Source organism: Tyto alba, unplaced genomic scaffold (assembly GCF_018691265.1).
Source record: "Tyto alba isolate M040663 unplaced genomic scaffold, T.alba_DEE_v4.0 Super-Scaffold_17, whole genome shotgun sequence".
NCBI lineage: Eukaryota > Metazoa > Chordata > Aves > Strigiformes > Tytonidae > Tyto > Tyto alba.
In genome coordinates, this window is record NW_024881279.1 from 18,173,440 (window position 1) to 18,196,406 (window position 22,967).

General features: G+C 42.1%; 1 protein-coding gene across 1 annotated transcript in view; it reads right to left on the minus strand.

Annotated features, from left to right (window-relative positions):
* SLIT3 (slit guidance ligand 3) overlaps positions 1 to 22,967 on the minus strand; it is a 525,410-nt gene that overhangs the window by 31,291 nt on the left and 471,152 nt on the right. The window contains exons 30-31 of the mRNA XM_042790009.1: positions 10,582 to 10,675; positions 5,068 to 5,205 (exon numbers count right to left, since the gene is read on the minus strand). Coding sequence (XP_042645943.1) covers positions 5,068 to 5,205; positions 10,582 to 10,675 — 232 coding nt within the window. The remainder of the gene's footprint in view (positions 1 to 5,067; positions 5,206 to 10,581; positions 10,676 to 22,967) is intronic.

The following is a 22,967-nucleotide window of genomic DNA, read 5'->3' on the forward strand; positions in this document are numbered from 1 at the left end:
GCACGGCAGGCAGCACGGTGTGGGGGGAGTAACTGCATATGGGTGTATCTGATTAGTGTGGCAAGGCTTTGGTAGCAGGGGGGCTGCAGGGGTGGTTTCTGTGAGAAGCTGCTAGAAGCTTCCCCTGTGTCTGACAGAGCCAACGCCAGCTGGCTCCAAGACAGCCCTGCCGCTGGCCAAGGCTGAGCCCATCAGCAATGGTGGTAGCACCTCTGGGATAACGTATTGAAGAAATGGGAAAAAAAAAAAACGAAACAACTGGGGGGAGCAATTTCAGCCTGAGAGGAGTGAGAATATGTGAGGGAAACAACCCTACAGAGACCAAGGTCAGTGAAGAAGGGGGTGGAGGTGCTCCAGGTGCTGGAGCAGAGATTCCCCCACAGCCCATGGTGAAGGTGATGGTGAGGCAGGCTGTGCCCTGCAGCCTGTGGTGGTCAACAGTGGAGCTGATCTCCACCTGCAGCCCATGGAGGACCCCGCGCTGGAGTGGGGGGATGTGCCCGAAGGAGGCTGTGACCCCATGGGAAGCCCACACTGGAGCAGGCTCCTGGCAGGACCTGTGACCCCTTGGGGGACCCACGCTGGATCAGTCTGCTCCTGGAGGACTGCACCCCGTGGGAGGGACCCATGCTGCAGCAGTTTGTGGAGAATTGTCTCCTGTGGGAGGGACCCACGCTGGAGCAGGGGAAGAGTGTGAGGAGTCCTCCTCCTGAGGAGGAAGGAGGGGCAGAGATAGCCCGTGATGAACTGACCGCAACCCCAATCCCCTGCCCTGCTGTGATGCTCTGAGTGAGGAGGGAGAGAAAATCGGGAGTAAAGCTGTGCCCGGGAAGAAGGAAGGGGTGGGTGGAAGGTGCTTTAAGATTTAGTTTTTATTTCTCATTACCCTACTCTGATTTGACTGGCAATAAATTAATTTTCCCAAGTCGAGTCTGTTTTGCCTGTGATGGTAATTGCTGAGTGATCTCTCCCTGTCCTTTTCTCGACCCACGTGCCTTTTCTTATATTTTCTCTCCCCATCCAGCTGTGGAGGGCAGCGATAGAGTGGCTTTGGTGGGCGCCTGCCATCCTGCCAGGGTCAACCCACCGCAGTGGGAAATGGTTGTCTTTGTTCAGTCCAGTATGTTTCTCAATGTAAGTTGGTTCTTGGGAACATTTCTTTGTGAACACACCTAAACTATGAATTAGTTATAGACTAAGAGACTTTCCCTTCCTGAACAAGACCCTTTGCTGCAGCTTCTTGGCAAAGCCCCACAGGCCACCAGGTTCCTGGAGGGTGAGTGCTGCACCCTGGGGACGTAGCACCACTCAGCAAGAGATGGTTTGGATTCCCTCTTCCAAGAAAACAACGGAATATTAAAAAACAGCAACAACCTCATGGGAAGATAGATACACAGAAAGCAATTCTTGCCAATTTAAGGTAGTTACTGTGGTAGCTGCCTATCAGCACAGCAGTCAGAGCCAGCCAGAGTTGATGAGCTGAGGACACATCAGTGCCACGTCCCCATTGCTAGCCAGGCACTAAAGTGAGTGTCCGATTGCAGCACTTTCCTGTTCAAAGCCTGGTTTCATTAAGTGTGTGATTTCCCTCTCCAGTGCAGGGCTTTGAAGCTGGCTGGCAAACACGTCAGGAGAAGCAGGAATGGGATCAAACCAGGGTCGACTCCACAGATGGCTGTCACCCCTGGCCTGATGTCAGGTGGAATTTTTTTCCAGAGGTGACTAGCAGAAAGGAGCACTACTAACCCAGCCCATTAGCTTTGTTCTACCTAATGCCAATCATTTTGTTTTGTCTGTGAGCAACAAGTAGAAAGCAGAAGGAAAGTCAGTGCATATAATTCTAATTTCATGGAAGTTAAAAATAATAATAATAAAAAATCCATGCGACCCACAACAGCCTCCACTAACAAAAAGCAAATGTTGCAAGAAGCCAGTGTGTCTGTGCTTGGTGCTGCTCTGAAAGATTCTCTGAGCTCCAGCACGGCTCCTGCACAACTCTTCCTTGCTGTGAAACCCCTTCAGTGGGTGGCTTTCCAAGTGCAGCTGTCCTGCTACTGGCATCTAGAAGTTACATTAGCAACAATGTCTGTCAAGGCCTTTCTTTTTCCCATTTAAAAATATTTTTTAAAATATATTTTTGGAAAGAATGAATACTATTTATTTTCCTGGCAGTGGAATGTGGAGCACAGCCTGACTTGTATAGCTTGGCCAAGACCATTCTGCCTGGTACAATCTCATTTATTTAAATAATCACTGCTGAGTTTCTTGAAGCAAACTATCCCAGTGGGGAACTCTGAAGCATCTACACAATGGAGGAACAGTGCTTTGTATCAAGCTCAGCAGCCTTAATGTGTGCATCCCCAATAGAGCAACATTTATCAGGACAACACTACTGTGAGGCTGATTGCTAGAGGGAAGGTTTGGTAAGTTAGGTTTTATCCAATGGGGTTCACAAATTCTCAGAAATGTTTTCATCTGCAGGGGGTAAATGAATGTTATTCTGTGAAGAAAACATTGACAACTTTTCAGGAAGAAAGTGTATTATGTAATTGCAAAAGGTTGCTGAGTGATAAGGAAAGGTGCTGCCTAGAGCACAACTACAGCTGAACAGTGAATAGGAAATGCAAAGATGGGAAAACAAGCGTGTGCATGTTGGTACTACTGCTTTTGGGGGGCTGGCATCAGAGGTGTGTCACCGTGCATGTGCGGCCCTACACTGTTAAGAATTACCAGAGTGCTGTTTGTTCAACTGTGCGAGGATGTAAGTTTTAACATCCTTATTAATGTGTGACTCCAAGTGGCTTTGACATACAGCATAGTGACAACCATAACATTGTTATAGCTCTATGCATTTATTACAACAGCATAAGCTCCAGATAACTGGGAGGTCACTCTGCAAACTCACTGCTGGGAAATGATTCCTGATACTTAGCCAAAAAACTTTATTAATCATCATCTCAGGTCTCCTAGTTACCTTTGTCAGACCACCCCTTGCGTTCTCTCCTTTTCATCAACACTTGCAGCCTTCAAATACTTGCAAAGTTATCTCTGTGCCACACAGCCCAGTGCCTGAGGCACGCTTCGGGAACAGTTGAGTCTATAACCCTGAACATCAGAAGGCTGAACTCTGTCAATCACCATCTTTGCAATTGCAATCTTAAGAGGGAAAAAAAAATCAGAACCCCCTTCAGAGCAGCAGGCCTTTAAACTACAAAAGGCTGGAATCATGGAAAGAATAATGAGCAGATCATATTTTGTTAGCAGAATTTTAATCCTGAAATCAAACAAGATCAGGGACTATTCTGCATGGAGACACAAGGGGATTCATTCTGCTCCTCGGCTTGGCAGAAGGACCCCGTTAGTGCTCACTGTGATGTTTTTCTCCTGTAAGACCCCTGTTCCCTTGCATTTTGCACAGGAAATTTGGGGAGGTGGCATGGACTAGTACAAAAAAAAGAAAGTAGACAGGAGACTTTAAGTTAATCCTGGCTCTGCTGTTGACAGGCAGCAGGATTACATTGCTTGCCCAAGTCTCCCCTGGGCTATGAAGTGCTGTCTAAGCTAGTGGTTGAGTTTTGGAGCTTTGTATATAAAGACGTTTCCTCTTCTTGGAGGACTTTTAGTGGAATGAAACCTACTCATTTGAGTGAGAGAGCAGGCTGGGCTGTGCCAGGTTCTGTTCTTGAAGTCCCTGGTGTGAGATCAGGCAACCCGGGGCCCTGCCTAAACTGCCAGTAGAGCTGCTTGGTACACAGGAAGGGACCCAGACCAGTCTCCCACCTACCCCTGCTGCTCTGCTCAACTGTGTCACGACTCAAAACATCTCTGCCAAACACTGTGACCCTGCCTTCCTGGAAAAAAACCCTCATATTCATCACTGCCTAGTAGTGACATGCCTTAAAAATTAAGGGATCTGCAGCAGAAGTCTCCCGGTCCCTACCATATGATGACAGTTTTGAGTTACCCTTGACTCTAGATATGGCTTTGCAATCCCATTTCTCAACTCTAACAATTAGATAATGTTGAGCATTTACCATTCTACTGTGGGACAGCCACCTGTTATCCTTACCAGTCACCAATTTGCAAAATCCCTAAGGCCATCAAAGGGATTGAAGCAGAGAATGAGACATAGAGAAAAGGGTATGAATTTGAAATTCAGAGGATATCTGGTATCTTGTAAATAACAAGTCTGATTCTGTGAAACCACAGGCTGACATCATGTTATATATCAATGCCTATTCAGGGAAGGCTGTCTGCTTTGCAATAAAAATGTGTGTTCAGAGGCAAAAACCCCAAAACCCAGCAAGGATAAAAGCAAGAAGAATGAAAACAATTGCAGATACAAAGCAGAGAAAATGATTTATAAATGTTCATGCAATTTCTGCTTTGTCAAGACTGATCTTTTCAGGTACTCCTTCTTTGTCTCATGTGTATTTCAAACACAGAAAAGGTTTAGCTGGAAGGAAGCCAGTATCCAGCCTCAGGCAATGATTAGTGAATCCATTTGGAGCAGCACACTTATCTTTGACAGACAGAGAGATTTCCAGGAGTCAGATATATTGGCAGCTGTCAGAATCAGAGACTGGAAATTTAGAGCCCAAGTTGCATTGAGCCCATCCACCAACAGGCACAGAGATAATGGCACAGAATCTTCAGACTCGTGTTTTCTTGCAGCCAGGTCTGAGAGTTCGTATATGTAACTTTATGATCCCTTGCTCACTCTCACGCATGCAGAGTTTATCTCCATATAATTTATGTGAGTGTATTACCTAGTGTTTTGCCAGGAAAGGCTGGGACAGGCAGGCAGGCAGGCAAACTAACACAGCACTGCACAAAAGGCAAACTGCTGTTTTCAAAGCAAGAATTGTCAACCCCCTGTATTCAGCTAGCTCGTTAAGACCTACTTCAGCTACGAGATTTGAAGCACTGAGCCATCCGCTTACGTAGGAATGACAGACTGACACCATATCTAGAGGCTGATTAGCTCTGAGGATGAAAGTAATTACAGAAAGTGCCCCAACACTATGTACGGAAGACAGTCCAGGGCAGGAGCTGACTCTCACGTACCTGAAACCCTGAGGACAGACGCAGGTGTAGCCATTGACTGCATCTACGCAGACGGCTCCATGGCGACACTTATGGCCCGCACAGTCATCATCATCTATTTCACAGTGTTTTCCACTGTAACCCGGCAAGCACTCACATCTGAAATACAAGAAGATCGCTGTTAATAGCTTGTTTCAACATTCACAACAATAGCACACACAGGCAGCGTAGCACCAATCTGATTTGAGATGGAAAGTTGTTAGCAATTATTCCTGGAAACATTAAGCACAGCTCCTGCCATCAGAAGTGCTCAAGTCCCTCCTGTCTGTCTGCAGTTGAGGTTCTGCAATCTGCTTAAATTCAAGCTGAGCAAAGCAATACCATACTACTGCTTTTCCTCAGCCAAGTCTGTGTAGGAGGGTGATCATATAGCGGTCTCCCAGTTATGCTAAAGATGACAACATCTTCCCTAGCCTTACAGACTCAGAGGGCAGTATTCTGCAAGGGTAGTTGCTGTGATGTCTCAGACTGCGATTTTGCCAAGGTCTGCACACCGCTGAGTGCCTGAGGTTGGCTCTGTGCCGCTACACAGAGCACAGTAAGGTTCCACCTTCCAAATGGAAGCAATGTGCAAGCAAACCATAAAACTCAGCAAACCTAAAGGAAAAGATCGTCAGTTTTGAGTCCACCACCTGTTTGCCATTCATTAGCAAGGCAGAACAAATGTTGCTGCAACTACAGAAAGCTGTCTTTGAAGCCTGTCCTTTCCTGTGGTGACACTCAGGCAAAGTGTGTACCTGCTGCTATGGGGTAACACCATTCATTGGAGCAACAAAATGGGATGCACCCAAACCTGCAGACATTGGCTTTTTGTTTTATTTTATACAATTCTCAAGTTTGTTGTATGAAGGCTGCATCAGCATTTCTATTATAAGTCTTACAGAAGTTTATAACCTGACAATAGAAAATACATCCCAAAGTCTGACTTGGAACAGATCTTCTGGGATTGCTGAATAGCCTCTTTTTGAATCTGTAGTGTAGACAATGTTTAGTCATGAACACGCTTTAGTCCATAAAACACGTTTTACTCCTCCCAGCTGGATGTTACTGCACATCTGGAAAACAAAAGGCCTATCACTTCAACCAAAATAAGGGGAGAGCTACAGTTAACGTCAGCAATAAAAAAGTGGCCTGTGCTCTTGCTAGTGCCCCTTGTTTGGACCCAGTGTGCTTGCCACCAAGAGCTGGAAGAGAAGAGACATTATAAAGTTGAGGGAGGAGGCATCAGGAGAGAAACTACTGCTCCACCAAGATATTCTGCTGGCCTCCCCCTCCCTGCCAGCAGCCTGGTCGCTTAAGAGCAGGAGGAGGCTCCATGTGGAAAACCTCTTCAGAGGAAGTGGACACACAGGAGCTGATGAGGAAAGATGTTTCCACTTTCCATTCAACTGTCATTGTGCTGAAATTGGTTGCAAGTGACAGTGTGTTTTGGCTCCTGGCTGCTCCCCAGCTTGTCCAGGCAAGGCAGCGAGTTGGGTGAAACCTGCTGGAGTGGAACGGCGGGTCCTGTGTGCGCTGTGGCCAGCGAAGGGCTGCCACAGCAGCAGGGCTTCAGCAACCACCTAGCTCAAGCACTGAGAAGAATGAGACCTCCAGTCTCCACTTCAAAACAGGGCTTGTGACTGGCTAAACAAGGAGCTGCGGCCTGGAGGATAGATAATTTTGTGTAGATTCATATACTTTCTTTTTCCATCCACCCTACATGAGAGGCCCCCATCGTGACCCTCTGCAGCCACACAATGGTTGATGTTCCAGCTCTGCATGCCTGAATTGCTTTTTTACACCTTAGTGGCTCAGGGAATACTGTGATTAACATAACAGAGATGACAAAACAGAGCAAAAAAGCAAAAAGTGCTCCTTCCGCAAACCATAAGCAGCGGTCAACATTTTTTGGCAACATTTTAGTCACACCTGCAAGCAAATAATGTCAATCAAAAGACTTTGTGGGGGAATTGGCAGCATTTAATCCTGTTGCTTTTTATTGATCCCTGCAGTCCTAATATAAAGTGATGTAATAATGAACGATGTGCAGTTCCTTATTCAGGGCTGCCATGCATCAATTTTATGATGTGTATTGGCTATCTCAGTAATGACAGAACCACCACTTTTCTCTGCAGGGCTGTGTTAAATCAGCATTTTAAGCTGTCAGGTAATAATTCCAAGCTTTAAAATAATAAAGTATATTTATACCATGCTCCAACATCAATACAGTGAATGGAAAACCATGCTCCTTTCCTGAAGTTACTTTTTTAGAAGTAATTTCATTGTGCTAAATAGCATTCCTTTTTGTTGATTTTTGTTTTGTTTTGTTTTCTGGCATACAGAAGGCTACTCTTCTTCTACAGTAACAGCACAATAAAGATGTGGAGGCTGGAAGTGAGAAAAGCCACCTGCAATTTTAGCTTAGAAAGCAAAGAGCTCTGTGCAGCCAAACAGACACTGAAATAGTGCAGTTTGCTTCCAAGCTTGGCTTTCCCTTTAGAAACATGGAATTCCTTTTGGGTCAGTCATCTCTGAGCTCTTAGTGTGTCACATCTAGGCTGAAGCTACCAAAAAATGCATGCCTGGAGTACAGTGGGGGAGAAACTCAGCCACATGAGTGCCTCAGCCAGCCTCCTCCTAGAAACCCCAGCTCTCCCCCGCCAGGGAGTGATGGCATGTTAGCTTCATCCCTATCCCACATAGTGTCAGCAAGTGACTATCAGTAAAAGTATGGTGCAGTAAAGAAGGTGGCAATGAGTCTTCCATATTCAAATCCTGGTAAGAGAGTAATTTACACTATTAGATCAGTTATCTCATTTTGAGTGACCATCTGACACCAGTACAGTTGAAATCTTGCTTTCTGCTGCAGCTTTATAGTGATGGCAACATTCCCAGTATCAGAGAGAGCCTAAAACCATGTCTAGTGGTATTCAAAATGTTGGCCTAAACCGAGGGGATTTGCATCTGCATGCACTCAATGTCTATTGTATTAAAGCTGTGAATCATGGCTTCTATTGCAGGGCCAGAATGGAATTTCCCTCTCCATATCAATAAATATCTTGGCTTCCTATTTTTTTTCCTGTCTTTGTCATCTTTTCTTCCCTCTGCAGAGCTGTGGATTGACAAGAGCTGAGGGCAGGACAGACAGATCGACTGGTGTCCTTGCTGATATGATACTCTTCACCTGTGTGTCCTATTGACATGCCCAGGGCAGAAACCTGACCAGTGAATGGTCAGCTCAGGAACAAGCCTGAATCCTATCATTAACATTCCCCACCTCCGTAAGCAGAGGGAAGGACTGGTGCATGAGCCTGACTCATTCTGCATGTGGGATTATACTGCACCGTTATGTGCTAAATATATGGTACCTCACAGGTTAGGAGATCAAACTGGGATCCGTTTGGTCAAGGGATCAGCAATAGCACAGGACCAGAGCTGGTTGTTTTCAGTGAGACCCAGCAACAACCACACATCACTACAAAAGCTGCTGAGGGCTCTCAGTCCATTTCTGAATGGTTTAGTGCAACTAAAATATGAAAGAATAAGCAATACTTTGACAAATCTACATTCAAGGCTGGGCAGGCCCCTTCACCTCTCAAATCTGGCCTGCTAGAAAGCAAAACGGGACAGAAGGAGTAAAGAAATTATGGATTTTTGTGTAGCATTCAACAAAAAGTGGGAAGAATAACGCAACAAACAGTAGTAGAAAATACAAGTAGTTATTTAGGCTCCCTCCAAGAGTTAATGGCCCCACTGTAAAGAACACTTTTCCAGCAAGCAAGCAAGCAAAAGTGTCTTATTTACTCAAATTATTTGGGTGGCAAATGCTTCCAGCAAGGGTAAAACCACTGAGGACCACAGCTGTCTCCATCCCTTCATACATCTATCAACATAAAGTAATTAGAGTTACAAGCCTTTGCCTCGAAACATGATGTAGCTACTGGGCTAGCTAAATGATGGATTAACTAGGAATGAAAGCTAGAAAGAACATCAGGGACTGTTTATGTACCAGTACACACCTCCTTATCCAGTCCCTGGGCATCATTTTAGGAACTGTACTAATCATTTAATAGCTTCATCTTCCTCAGGAGTAGGAAATATTTCTGTCTGGAGGTTTTTCACCCAAAAGAAGGGCTTGAGTTGTACCGACTGACTGTCTAGCACAGATTCAGCAGCCCTCTAGATAGCCACCATCTCTAAAAATTTGGTTCACTTCCTTTTAACTATCCTGAAATATTCTGTGTATTAGTTTACACTGTTCTGACACGCTGGTTGCTTCACAGGACACAATCTGACCCCAACTGCAAGCTACCAGGAAGACCAAAGAGTGCTACTGTCTCTCCCCTGTGACATGCTGGGTGTGCTGGGAGGAGGGCATCCCTTGCCAAAACCCCAGCACTCCCTTCCAGAAGGGAATTGGTGAGCACCCTGGACTGCATTGTGGCTGTGAAAACAGCCTTAGGAGAAAGTGCAGAATGCAGCTCACACTGCACTGAACTCTCTTTAATCTATCTTCCTTTCTTACTTCTTTGATTCAAAGATCTTTTCTTGACAAGCTTTCCGCAGAGCTTGACTTTTCAAATGACTGTCTCTATTTGCTAAATTGCTCTGAAATTCCCTCTTCAGACAAGTGATGAACACCGCTACTATGCATCTCTCAAAACACCCCAACCCCCAAATCTCCAGATGTTTTACTGCCATTTAAAACATGAGGCTTTATTTTGCCCCTGCGAAAGTCAGTGTCATTCCCAATACGCAAATGCAAACACAGACTTCACAAAATCTAACACGAGCCGAGCGAGGCTCGCCTCTGTAGCCAACAGAAGGCGGCGGCTCCCAAGTGAGAGCAGTCCAGTTTAGCTGTTTTCTGCTGCTGCCCAGGTGGGAAGTGTGGGGAAAAGAGCCGCACTGCGGTCAAGGCCGGCCTTGGCCAGCACACCCCAAGGCTGCAAGCCATCCTGCAAAACAACAGCTAAAGTGGGAATAGAACAGAAAACTCCTGACCTGCAGCTTTATGCTCTGGCCACAATTTTATCTTTCCCTTCTCAGTAGTTAGAATGGGGATTAGATTTTAAACACCGAGCCAGCATGGCTGAGGAGAGCTGAGTTACGTATGTTAAAGCTCCTGTTATGCTACTTGAATCGATGGCTGCCTTAAGGAACATGTAAGGAAACTGTCCTTAGTTTCTGATGCAGGATAAGATACTTTGCAGTAACTGTTCCAGAAGTACTCCTTTTGCCATGCTTTATTCTAGAATACTTTCTCTGGTCTGGGGGGTATATCCATTATTTTCAAGTAAACCACAAAAGGCAAGAAAAGTATGTATGATTGCATTAAAATTAAAATGTGACATGGCCTGAAGTATATACAGTCTTGCACTATTTGCATTAATTTTGATGATTTCTACCCCAAACTCAGTGCCAGTTCAACCCCAGTCAAGCCAATGGAGTGATCTGCCCAGAGTGTGGAGACCATCATGTACACACACTTACCTGGTTCCTTTGTCAAGAGGAAGACATTTGGACTCATGTTGGCACGGATTTAGATCAGGAACACAGTGGTTAATCACCTCATCACACAGTTCACCTGAGACAAAAGAAAAGCAATAAAGCTATAACACAGCTTGGACAATCCTGAAGCAGCTCCAACCATGATGTTCAGGGATGACAAATCTCCCTAAATGGAGACAGCTCAGTAGTTCGGCAGGAAGCGACAATATTGCTTATGAGGGCACGTGAGACTTCATTAAATTGAGCGCCTTTGACCTATAGCGACTGTACTGTTTCTATCACATGAATTTGAAAGGCTGGTATAAAAGGTACTGACATATAAACTCCACTTGGAGACAGACCAAGGATCAAATGGGCAGTTCCTGACCCAGAACCTCTTATATCAAAGCAAGAAAGTGACAAAAGAATGAAGTTGCTCATTAGACCATAACATTTTCACACTGAAACATATTTTAGCCATAGTTAATACTCTGCCAAAGAAGCTGATTGGACATCATTCTGGAAAAGAACAACAACCCACAGACCCTCCCCCCCAAAACCTCTGTGACTCTCAATAATAGGAACCAGCTTTAGGACTGCATGCAATTATAAAACATTCACTATTTATAAGAAAAGTACTAGCTCTATTGTGCTCACAGGAGATGGTGTCTTTTCGGAAAAAAATCCATCACATGTAAGCTCAGATCAGCTGTTTCTAGGTATGGTGTGTTACATGCCACGCACCTCTCTGGATTTGTATAAATTTTAATAATTAATAGTTAAAGAATGTTCAAACCCAGATAGTTTACTTAAATACCACCCTTCCCTGAGTCCTAAATTATTAGGTCACACTTCAGTACCCCAGGATTTGAGATCCAGCCAAAGACCACAGAAATCTTTGCCTTCCCAAGAAACCAACAGAAACCTACCCCACACCTCCCAAAGCCTTGCAGGAAAAGAAAAGGTCAGGTACTCTCAACACAGAAACCCCCAAAAGCTACAGTCCCAAAGTCCCCTATGCAGCTATATCAGAAGACCACATCTGCAGGGTTTCAAGGTTATGCATATTTTGTGTGCCTGTACACGATACATACCATCACATGAGCAACAAGCCATGTGGATAGTGTGGGAAAAAGAATCATGTGGGAGGCACTGGTGGGCTGGCAGTGTTTTAGCAGTATTTTCATGAAGCTGCAGCTCCACCTGTCTTGGGAGAAACTCCATTTTCAAAAATCCTTACATTGCTAACTCTAGTGGTTACAGAGGAACACTTGAAAACACAAGCCAAGCAAACCACAAAGATCAAAATTCAGATGGAAAATGCAAATCAGAACCGTCTGTCTTTTATCAGTCTTGTGATTGGGCAGGGATGACTGAGAGTACACTTTTGAGGATGACTGGTGGTGACAGGTATGGTTTAAGTTGTTAACACCCCCAGCTCACTCCTTCAGGATATTTTTCCCACATCTCCAGCCTCCCTGCAGTACAAGCTACCTAGGTCTTTATTTGACTCTTCATACTAGATTAGAAGTAAATTATGTATTTGCAAAAATTGCTCCCTGTTTTTTTGTTTTGTTCAAACATGGTACATCTAATATATCTGCTTTTTAGAGCTGTCAAGCATAAGTAAGAAAGTGGAGTAAGAATACAAGCCCTGGAGGCACGAGAGAGGGTACTACCAGCATAAACTCTGTACTCGTGTGCCATAGATGCCCTCTTGACTTTTAGTGGGCTGGGTTTGGCAATACCGGAGAAGTCTGGCATGGCAACCTGCAGTGGGCAGTTTATTGTTCATAGTACCAGTTAGAAGACAACCAATTCCATCTGGAGCCAAGGAATCCCAGGAAGGCACCGCTATTAAATGCTACCAAGCCTTTTTACAGCCCTGGATAAATCTGGGGCAAATGTAATGGATGTATCCAGCTCAGGAAGGGGGACATGCCAATGAAACTGAGTGCTGCAAATCCATGGGAACCAGGGAAACAGATCATTCACTGGACTTGAGGTTTGCAATTGTACTTTGTTACTCCTCAAAAGCAGCTAGAGACATTTGAGTCTTACAACTAAGAACACAGCTGTCATTAGGGACAGCTATTAACACATTTTTGAGGTAGCAGAATTAGAGACAGGTCCACTTATTAAGCAATCCTCAAATCCACAGCCCACCAACCCTCCCAAATACTAACAAGCAAAGCAATTCCCTGAGCCTTTGGGCAGACATGAACATGAGCTGGTCAGATCTTGCTATGATGCCTGGACAAATGCCAGTTTGTTGTCTTGGTATTCTTCATGTCCCTTGTGTGCTATGAATCTTATATGAAAATAAACATGAAAAAAAAAGTAACTGGTTGGTGACATTAGAAGATCTCAATGATCTAAAGCTGGAAATATTTTTGGAAGACCATTTAATAACTGAATACAGTGTGGATATATGCCTTCAACTACCATTTCACTAAAAATGGTCAATACATACTTTTGAAGTTTTTATTTCTTCTGTTTTGTTTTGTTTTGAAGAAAAGGAAATAGGCTTTAAAAAAACAAGAACAGTTTCATAAACTCTCAAAGGAAATCATAATTCTTCTTAAACTATTCTTCTCAACAGTCTTGACAAGTGCTTAGAGATCCAGTAAAAATCTCCCCAAATGTCAAATATTATGACTCACTGTGTCATTCTGAAGGCACCACTATCAAAATGTAGGAGAATTCTAGGCTAGGTACCAAACATAGCATCCAAAAAAATTTGTCATTTTTCATGCAAAACTTGGAACATTTAAGGATCCTTCCTGTTATTTTTCCCATCTATCACTCATTAGGGAGCTCACTTGGGAATGCCTTGCAACTAGAGCAGCCTCATCTCAGGAAGAAAATTCTTCTTGATACATTATTTCAGGCTCCACCAATGTTCACTAGATGTTGCAGAAAGCATGCCAGGGAAATAAAACACGTTCTGAAAAGCAAAACCCAAGGCACCAGCTACACAAAGACTTTCTCATATTTTATTCACTCAGAAAATATCTGGGCCAAAAAATCTGCCCTCAGACCTGAAAGTGCAATATTCATTGGCCGCTTTAATGTCAGTATCAGAGGAAAAATCTGATTCTCTTTTTTTAGAGTGACACAGGGCTGCTTCTCCATGCAGCAATTAAACATCCAGTCCAAATTTCTCATTGGATAGCTATGTGAACCTAAAACCAAACTGGACATTAATCTTAGGCCAACTTCTAGCAGCACTGATTCTCCTTGTGGAAGATATTTGATCATGCTAAATCAACAGAAAACCTCAGTGTAATGCTTTCCCAAACACAGAAAAGAATCCAACCACCCCTTTTTCCTCTCTCCTATGCATTCTCAAATCAGAACTCCAATTTGGGTACACAAGGGTGCTTACATAAAACACAGAAAAACAACAACTATATTTCTTTTCTAATCAGTTAAGCATTTTTTAATCCCCCAAAATATTTTTTGTTTCATCAAGGCATACTTACTCTCTTTTATCAAAACCAGAGATAACAGATCAACATGCAATGAACCCCAGTGAAGAACAGGCTAAGACTATGTCAGGTTTACAAGAGGAAAACCACTTATACCATCAGATTTTACTTTTCATAGAAGCTGGAGGTATTAGGTCGATAATGTTCTGTGTTCTGAAGAACTGAGGTATGATATGAAGAGGGTACCTTTATAAAGCTAGGCACATCCTCAGCTGTGCAGGCACTACAATTCAAACTTCTTAAGGGCAGTGGTAATGTGCTGGTAATTAGTGCTTGTTTAGAAGGAAGCATTAGACAGATGAAGGAAGCAGTCTGATCTGCCACAAAAAATGCAACTTTCAGATTAGAGCCAAGTTGTACTGACAGGTGGAACACTAACAGGTGGATTCTCCATTGCTGCTGTCTCATGCATTTAAAAAGGAGAAAAAGATAATCCCCAAACAACAGAAGAAGTATTCTGCCCCTTTAAAACTACTTCCTTTGTCCCCTTTACTAGCATTGCTCGTTGCTTTAAAAAAAAACACAGCAAAACAATTTTTTTGTCTCATGCAACATTTTGCTGGTCTTATTTTTTCATTAAGATCCTTAATTTCATGGGGCTTTCCACATTCACTGTTCACAGGGCTCACTGCTTATGAAGAGCCGCCAAGAAACATGATTAGGCTTTTCTGTAGCCTTCCACACATCTCAGAATGAAGCCAAAACAACAATAGAGTAATAAAGATGACTTTTACACACAGTTTAATAATCATCTTTCTTTTTTTCCGTTCTGTGCTGTCATGAGAGCTATTTATTTCATGCCACATTAGACTTTTAAAATCAGGATCCAAGTTACCCTATTTCTCCTTAATCGGTAAAAAAGAGATTGGATGCATAGTATTTTACTTACTTGTCTATAAGTAAAACTGCAGTTCTGAAAAGACAATCTAGACCACCAATATGAAACCAGTGAATTTGATGTTTTTTTTTCTTTTGTTTCATATGTCAGTTGGGTCATACTTTGTTCTCTCATTCAGAGTATTCATGAAATAATTGATAAAGCAACATAGAAAATATTCTCATCCTATATGTGAGAGAAGCTTTTGTAGGGCCTGGAAGACTAAAAGCAAAAATGCTGTCAAGAACTTCACCATATTACTTGAAAAAAGGAAAGTGCTTACAGTGAAGAAAGAATGAAGAAAGCCTGACCTTTATCCACAGAGAAAAGTTTTACAGGCTGCACAGGGAGAAAGTATGCATTTGAGTGATTAAATAGTATGTTGCAATTTTCTGAACTTTGCCAGGTAAGTCAGAATGGAACTCTTCTGTTTACGACTAATAAAAAATACTGTATTGTTTTCCTCATAAGAGATTACTCATTTTATATCTAATAACTTGTATCAGAAGAAATGTTTTTTTCATTTTGTTTTCCCCGTTTCTCTTTTCAGTTATTAAAAAGAAGTCACTGCCAATTGGAAATTTCAGGAGAACACAGAACCTAAAAATGGTTGGGTGGAACAGACATAGGATGTTCCTCCAAGAAAATAATTCAGTTAGGAATGTTGTTGATGTTTGATGAAAAAGATTTGAGGCTCATCATAGAAAATAGAAAAAATTAATTTTTTACTTCTAAACTGCTTTAACTTGCGATGAAGAAAAGAGAAACTCTGTGAAAATCCTTCAGTGGCAAATGCAGTTTGCTGCCATGTTAGATACCAAAACATGAAAGAAATTATCTGGAATACATTGTAGCAGAATTCTCCTTCTGCATTATTAGTGAAGTTTGCTCCTGCTTGATGAACACTGCCCACAATACTTAGAAGGAAAAGAACTAAAAGCTATTTTATGCTTTTTATTCTGTGTTAATGCTTTAAAAACTCATATCTGAGTTTTTATGTATCAGGTTTTGGCCTATTAAGTGAGAACCTGAAGTTAGACTCCACATTGAGATTCCGAGAGTGGCTTGTTTTTCAGAATTAAGGAGCAACTACCTCTAACCTTGAGGTTAAACAAAGGGATAACTGATTAAACAACAAGATCTGGGTAGAGAAATTACGATCCTTTCACTATTTCTGAATCTTGAAGGAGGAATGTGTTCTAGTTCTATGCACTGCCAAAGTACAAAAAATCATATTCAACATCACAAATGCCACAACACAGTATGTAAAAATTAATTAAACCAGGCAATTTGCAGTGCTCTTACAGGGTGGTAACCTGCATACAGCATTATCCCTCAGAACCACTCTGTCTGGAATAGATCCTAATTTTGCTAGACCCCCTACATTTTTGAGCTGTATTACTTCACATGGACATTTTCCAATTATGTGATTTGCCTGGAATCCATTAGTAATCAGTTCAGTTATTCACACAATCTAGTGCATCCAGTCAGATCTGAGATGCCATACAGTTTCTGAAATGTCCTTTCAGGGCTGGCAGATAGGACACGGAGACACTGTAGACTCATGCGGGTCTGAATGGGGGGATGGGGAATGGGGGTTGCAGTCTTCATAATGCATTGTCTCTGCCACTCCTTCCTCCTCATGCTGTTCGCTGCTACAGCAGGGCTCCCTCCCATGGGATACAGTCCCTCACCAACCTCTCCAACGTGGCTCCTTCCCATGGGCTGCAGTTCGTCAAGACCTGCTCCAGCATGGGTCCTTTCCATGGGATACAGTTCTTCAGGAACAGACTGAAGGGACACAGCTCCTGCCAGAAAATCTGCTCCTACATGGGCTCCCCTCCACGGGGTGCAGCTCTTGCCAGGAGCCTGCTCCTTGTGTGGGCTCTTCACGGGCTGCAGCTCTTTCAGGGCATATCCACCTGCTCTGGCATGGGGTCCTCCACAGGCTGCAGTGTGGATATCTGCTCTGACATGGTCCTTCACGGGCTGCAGGGGGACAACCTTCTTCACTGTGGTCTTCTCCATGGCCTGCAGGGGAATTTCTGCTCCAGCACCTTGAGTACCTCTTCCCTTTTCTTCTTCACTTCACTTGGCATTTGCATAGTTGCTTCTCCCACATTTTTTCATCAGCGCTGCTGACGGGCTCAGCTTTGGGGAATAGCATGTCTGACAGGGGAGCAGCTCCTCTCACAAAAGTCACCCCTACAGCCCCCCTCCTCCTCTGCTACTAAAATCTTGCCATGTAAATCCAATACAGTCTCTGAACCTACCAAGGTCTTTGAAGAATACTTGACATATAGAAAAATTTACCTATTTCCTACTGGCAGTTCTAACGTAGCCATCACTGTGATGTTGGAGTGCTGAATGCATTGACTGTGTATTAACTGCAGTATACACTGTGGCCAGTAAGCAGGTAAGTAATGGGCTTGTGATTAATGTCCAATTCTTTGATGTGTTTCTTCACGGATTGGATTTAATGAATCATGAATTCCCTTTGTGGATGATATTCACTCCACCCATCCTTTAAGACAGTAGTAGCTGAGATTATATTTTCTTAGAGATGTACTGTCGTCCTGATGAACAAAAGAAATTGTCCAGTATATCTGGTTCCCCAAATATGACACATTTCATTTTACAAATGGGACTCTGACCAGAAGTAATCCTGGAGCCAAGAGCTCCAACATGACAAGACACGCATACTGAGAGTAAAGACAGGCTGCGGCACCGCCAGTTACTGTGCTATTTCCTTCTTTAGTCCCCGTACAATGAGATAAGAGAGTCCAAACTGATAGCAATGACATGTGGTTCTCTCTTAATAAAACAGGGCTGATGGGCTTAGGCTCTTAAACAAAGCTAAAAACTTCCAATTCTTCCAACACTTCTCATTCATAGCAACAGAAGTGGGAAATGTGGGTGCTTTTTTATTTTTTGCACCGAAAGCAAACACACTTCACTTTTGCCAAGTAACTAAAACCGAGAAACTTCCATGTAAGGCAGAACTCCTTGAAATAAAGGGAAGAAATGACACCAAACTTTGCCCACAATTTTCTCTGTTTGTCTGGAGGAAATTATGGCTAAGGTTCCAGAGTCTTAAAAGAGGCTCATACTTAAATACTTGTTTAAGCCTTCAGTGGTTATTAGGCAGTCCAGATCCTTGTGGAACCACAAGGCTGAACCATGTTACCTAAAAACTTCCCGTTCTTGTATCAAATGCATAGCTAAAAACTCACAAGGGGGAAAAAACAACTTATAGTGCAATAATCCACTTCAGCTTCATTCAGCTGCCACTGGTGCCCATCTCGGGGATTGTTCCAAATCAGCTTCACAATGGTTAGCAATGGGAAATGGGCTGCAGGGCTCCAGCAAAGAGTGTCAGCCACGAGCCACCACACAACTTCTTTCTTCCAGAGTTGTTTGGCTTGACTAGGTGCTTGGCTTTGGCCATGCAACATTACCACAATCAGATACGCCAGAAAAAGGGACCATAATCACTAACAGTAAAGAGTATTCTGTCTAAAAGTAGCATAACTGCAAAAGTCTCAGATACCATCTACCACAGGACACCACAAGGTCCCCTAAGGTAAAATAGATCCTAGGTTTCTCTTCCAAACAAATAAAACCAGAAATAGTTTCTAGCTTTTTTTTTTTTTTTTGGTAGATATTTTTTTTCTGTGATACAAACTGCTTGCAGCTTTTTCCCAGGGAAACAAACTATTTTAAAACAATTGCTCCCCCCTTCCCCTGCCATGGGATGCCATGTAATTTAGAAAAGGCCTATTTTCAGTAGTGGAAGCCACTATTTTTTTTTTTTTAAGTTTCAGAACAAAGGAGTTTGGCTGTTTGTTGAGGGTTTTTAGGATCTTTAGAAAAACCTGAAATATTTCCTGATTTATTTGTGTGCAAGCATTACATATTTCTGCTTCTGGCCAAAATCAAACAAATAGGAGGAAGGAAAAGTCACAGCAAACAAATAAACAAAAATAAACTAGCCAGTAAAGCATAAAACCATTCAAAGTACATAGTACACATACACTCCTTGGTGAAACTGAGGAGAGGATCTCTTTTTGGAGGTATGAAAGTCTATATTTGAATCTAGAACTATAATCAAAACAGTAGTGGCTCTCAAGAGGGTCTGTGACAGTAGCGAATAGAAAAATGGGATGGAAGGGAAAGATTGTATTAATTTTGTCCTACATTTCTAAATCACAAATCTAGGGAGACAGCAGAATGTTTATATCAATAGTTGATAATAGGCCATGTTAAAGCCAAAAAGACAAAGAGAAACTCAAAAAGGAATAGAACCAGGGTAGCTGATCTAATTCACAGCTTCCTCTTTCAGTGTTCCTATATATGTTTCTTTTTAAAGAGGAGGAAAGCTTACAAAACTGTAAGGAGAAGCTTTAATCCATCAAAGGGTCCAACCAGGTTGTAAAGCAGCCCACAGACTGCTCAGGTTTTAGAGCTGGCTGGGCTTTGGGTACACAATTATCCAGGAGGACATACATGCTTATAGTTTAGCATCAGGATTAAATTAACCAGCTGGGGAGAGGAAAAATAAAACATCAGCTGACAATAACAGCCATCAGGACCCTGCTACATAGCATGAGTATTGGTTTGGTTATGTAAATACAGGCAACAAATGTTGAAAATATTGACTTTAAGAATGGTGAGGAGATCTGGTGGTGCTGGTAAGAGCTTGAATATTTTTTATGGCAATCAGCTATCTATTTATCCTCCCTCTCAGTTTTGTCTTCCTTAACATATGTTTTCCTATTTCCTAGAATCCATTTGTATTTGCACATTGTTTTAAAGCTATTAGATGGAACGGAACTAGGAAGGAGGTCATTGTGTGAGTGTGGGTTGTTTTTTGGTGTGGGTTTTTTTTAAATGAAAGTGAAATGGGGCTGAAGTGTGGGAAATTCTTTCCCTCAGCAGTCACTTAAAAAATTGGCCATTTTTCATCTACTTTGAGTGAGGGAAAAGACTGTCAAAGAATTTTAAAGGAAAACACTGCAAAAAGTTATTAATTGAAGAAAGATCTTTGGCCTCCATTATTCTAACCAATGAAAGCAAAATGTAAGCATTTTTATTTGGGGTATTGTTTCCTAAAAAGGCTATAACAAGTAAGACTAGACAGACAGAAGATAAAGCAGGAAAATACTAAGATATGGAAAAAACCAAACCCAGGATACTGCAACTTTGTCAATAGTCAACATTTCCAACACATGCGTTTTTAATTTGCATTTCATTTAGGAACATAAGATTTACTACTATGATTTAACCATCAGTCAACTAAACCAAGGGGGATCCTGAATATTTCTTACAGCACAACACACATACACGCTCTTGGATCTTCTTCCTCCCTGTATTCAGACTATTTTTTGTGTTTCAACATACATTTATTTCATACATGCAGTGTTTACGGTAAGATCATTGCAGTTTTACCAATATTATGGCATCTGAGACCACAGGAATGATGAGGGATTCAGACTACCTATGTCACAGTGCTACCAGAGCCTGCCTGCCACTACAGTTGAGAAAATAAGGAATCTACAGTAGCTGAGCTTGGCATCCCTAACCAACAGCCTGAATGTTACTAGAGACATCACAGATTCTCAGTACAGAAAGATCTAGTCTGATCTCCAGTGTAACATAGACCACTCTTGAATTAACTTCTGTTTTAACTACAGCATCTGCTGAGAAATCCAGTTTGTATCTAGAACCAACAACTCTTGCATAATTATGTTGATTAAAATGTATGGTCTGGATTTGTTCAGCCACAAAGGCCAGTCAATGAACCTTTTAAAGAAATTCTATTCTCCATACAAGTGTTTGTGGGGACAAAAAAAAAGGAAAAAGTTTGCTCTGTCTGCCTAATCTTTGTTAAGCCAAATAAGTTTTTTTTCTTGAGATCTTCAAGACCTATTCTCAATCCCCCAGTGTTTTTTATGTTTCATCTCTAATCCTCTTTCTCATCTCCCAACTTGCTCCTTGAATTCTGAACAACAGAATTAAGTATAATATTTGGGCACAACACAAAGTGATATTATCTACATTTTCTGTCCTACTAGACACACCCTGCCTATGGATATCACTGTCCTTTTAGTTAAACACATTGAGAGCTCCTTGTCCCCCAGCCTACTTCACAGAAAAACTGCTTCCTTGGAAAGTACCCTCCGTCATCCATTCTTTGTTCATATAAATATAGATAAAATCCATACACGTGGCAACTCTGAAGCACACACAGTTTGCTAAGACAATGTTTAGTACAGTCAGCACCTGAGAGGGATGTGGCTACCTCAGTGCACAATTCTGAGCACAGGATTAAGTATTCCTGACTACACTGGTGACCTGCCTTCTCTCTGAAATGTTAGCATTCAATATTCTTAGTACCTTCAACACAATTTTAGAGTCATCTGCACCTACTTCTTTTTTTTTTTTTTTTTTTTTTTTTTAATAGATACTGCCATAGTAGCTTCAGGTATTGCTTCAGTTTAAAGAGATTTATTTAAGGAGAATATACACTGGATGTCACAGGTGACATCAGTCAAACTCTTCGGTCAATAGATCCCCCTCTCTTTCCAGGTCAAACACACAAATCCTTTTGAAGTGTTTCTTCAGGACTTGCCTATGTGCTTCCATAGCATTTCCTTAGCTGCTGTTCATTCAATCAAGCAACTTCAGATGATATCCAATTTCTTGTGTTTGTATTCAACTCTTGGAGGACCCTCAAAACCATGGCTCACACTTGCTTGGCTTGTATGTAACCTCTGTTTGGCTGATGGCTTCAATTCTTCCAGCCATTTTATGCTGTTCCCTGCCCTTCTGTTCTGAGGGATATTTCAGACCAGCTGGTGCACTGCAGTGAGTCATTCCAGGCGACTGATCAGGTTCCATGAAATATTCCCCCTCCAAAATGGAGGTAAAGCAGGTTAAGGCAATTATTTTATCGCAGTTCACTAAACTCTTCCTAGTTTTAAGCAACATGAACTGTTGAAACCCTTCAGATTTCTAATTTAAGCAACACCCCTATTTTTGCAACCCTTTTCACTTATGATTCATATTATATTTTCCAGAAGTATTTCCTGTTCTTCTTCAAAAATTGTTTGTTTCAACTGTAGTCAAAGCTCTTGCCTGCATTATGATAGCAAATGCTTAGTGTGTGGCATGTACAATTCTGTGTATCCCCCACTGCAAGACTGGTGTCTAGTATTTGACAAACTCCTGTTAATAATCATAAGCATAGCACAGGTAGTATTCAGAAAACAAAAACAAAAACCAAACAAACCACAAACCAAACAACCTGGAAGTTGACTAAATATATTTCAAAACTGATTCTGAAGTATCATATGAGTTCTCTGGCTCCTATCCAGACCATCATTTGAGAAGAAATCCCAATCTATTTCTTTCCTACCTTTTTTGTCTGAAAAAAAAAAAAAATCTGCAATATGCCTGTGAAAAGGAAAGTGCATTTGCATATACACTGGATTCAGTTCCTTACTAGATATGTCTTCTCCTGGCTAGGCAAATATATTTCCTCTTGTAAATGTAAAGACTCTGCGTCCTTGTATAGAGTTTTGTTTGAAACCACCCAAGAACAGCTCACATAAATAGTGCACAAGTAAGCACAATGGGCTCAACATCCTGTAAGCAAAATGCTTTACTCTGCTAAGCTGAATTTTTTCAGTTTTTGGCAGGAAGATCATTTTAGAACTCCAATAAATGTACATTCAAGTCGTAAGGCTTTTCTCAGCTAAAGATTTACATGGGCCTCCTTTGTATCAGCCACAAAAGTATTTTAAGAGTTTGGAAATTCTAGAAGCTTTCCTCCTGCCTTACTCAGCCACTCAAGCTTGATCCTCATTAAATCCCCTGACATGTAATATATTCCAGTGTACAAGAAGCCCTTCATTACTTCTCCATGCTTAGAAGGTAATAAACCCATTTCAAAGGACAGAAGTAGGAACCACTGCAGGTGTTTCCTTACTGCTCCATGCTGGGCCAGGAAGGCTGCGCTA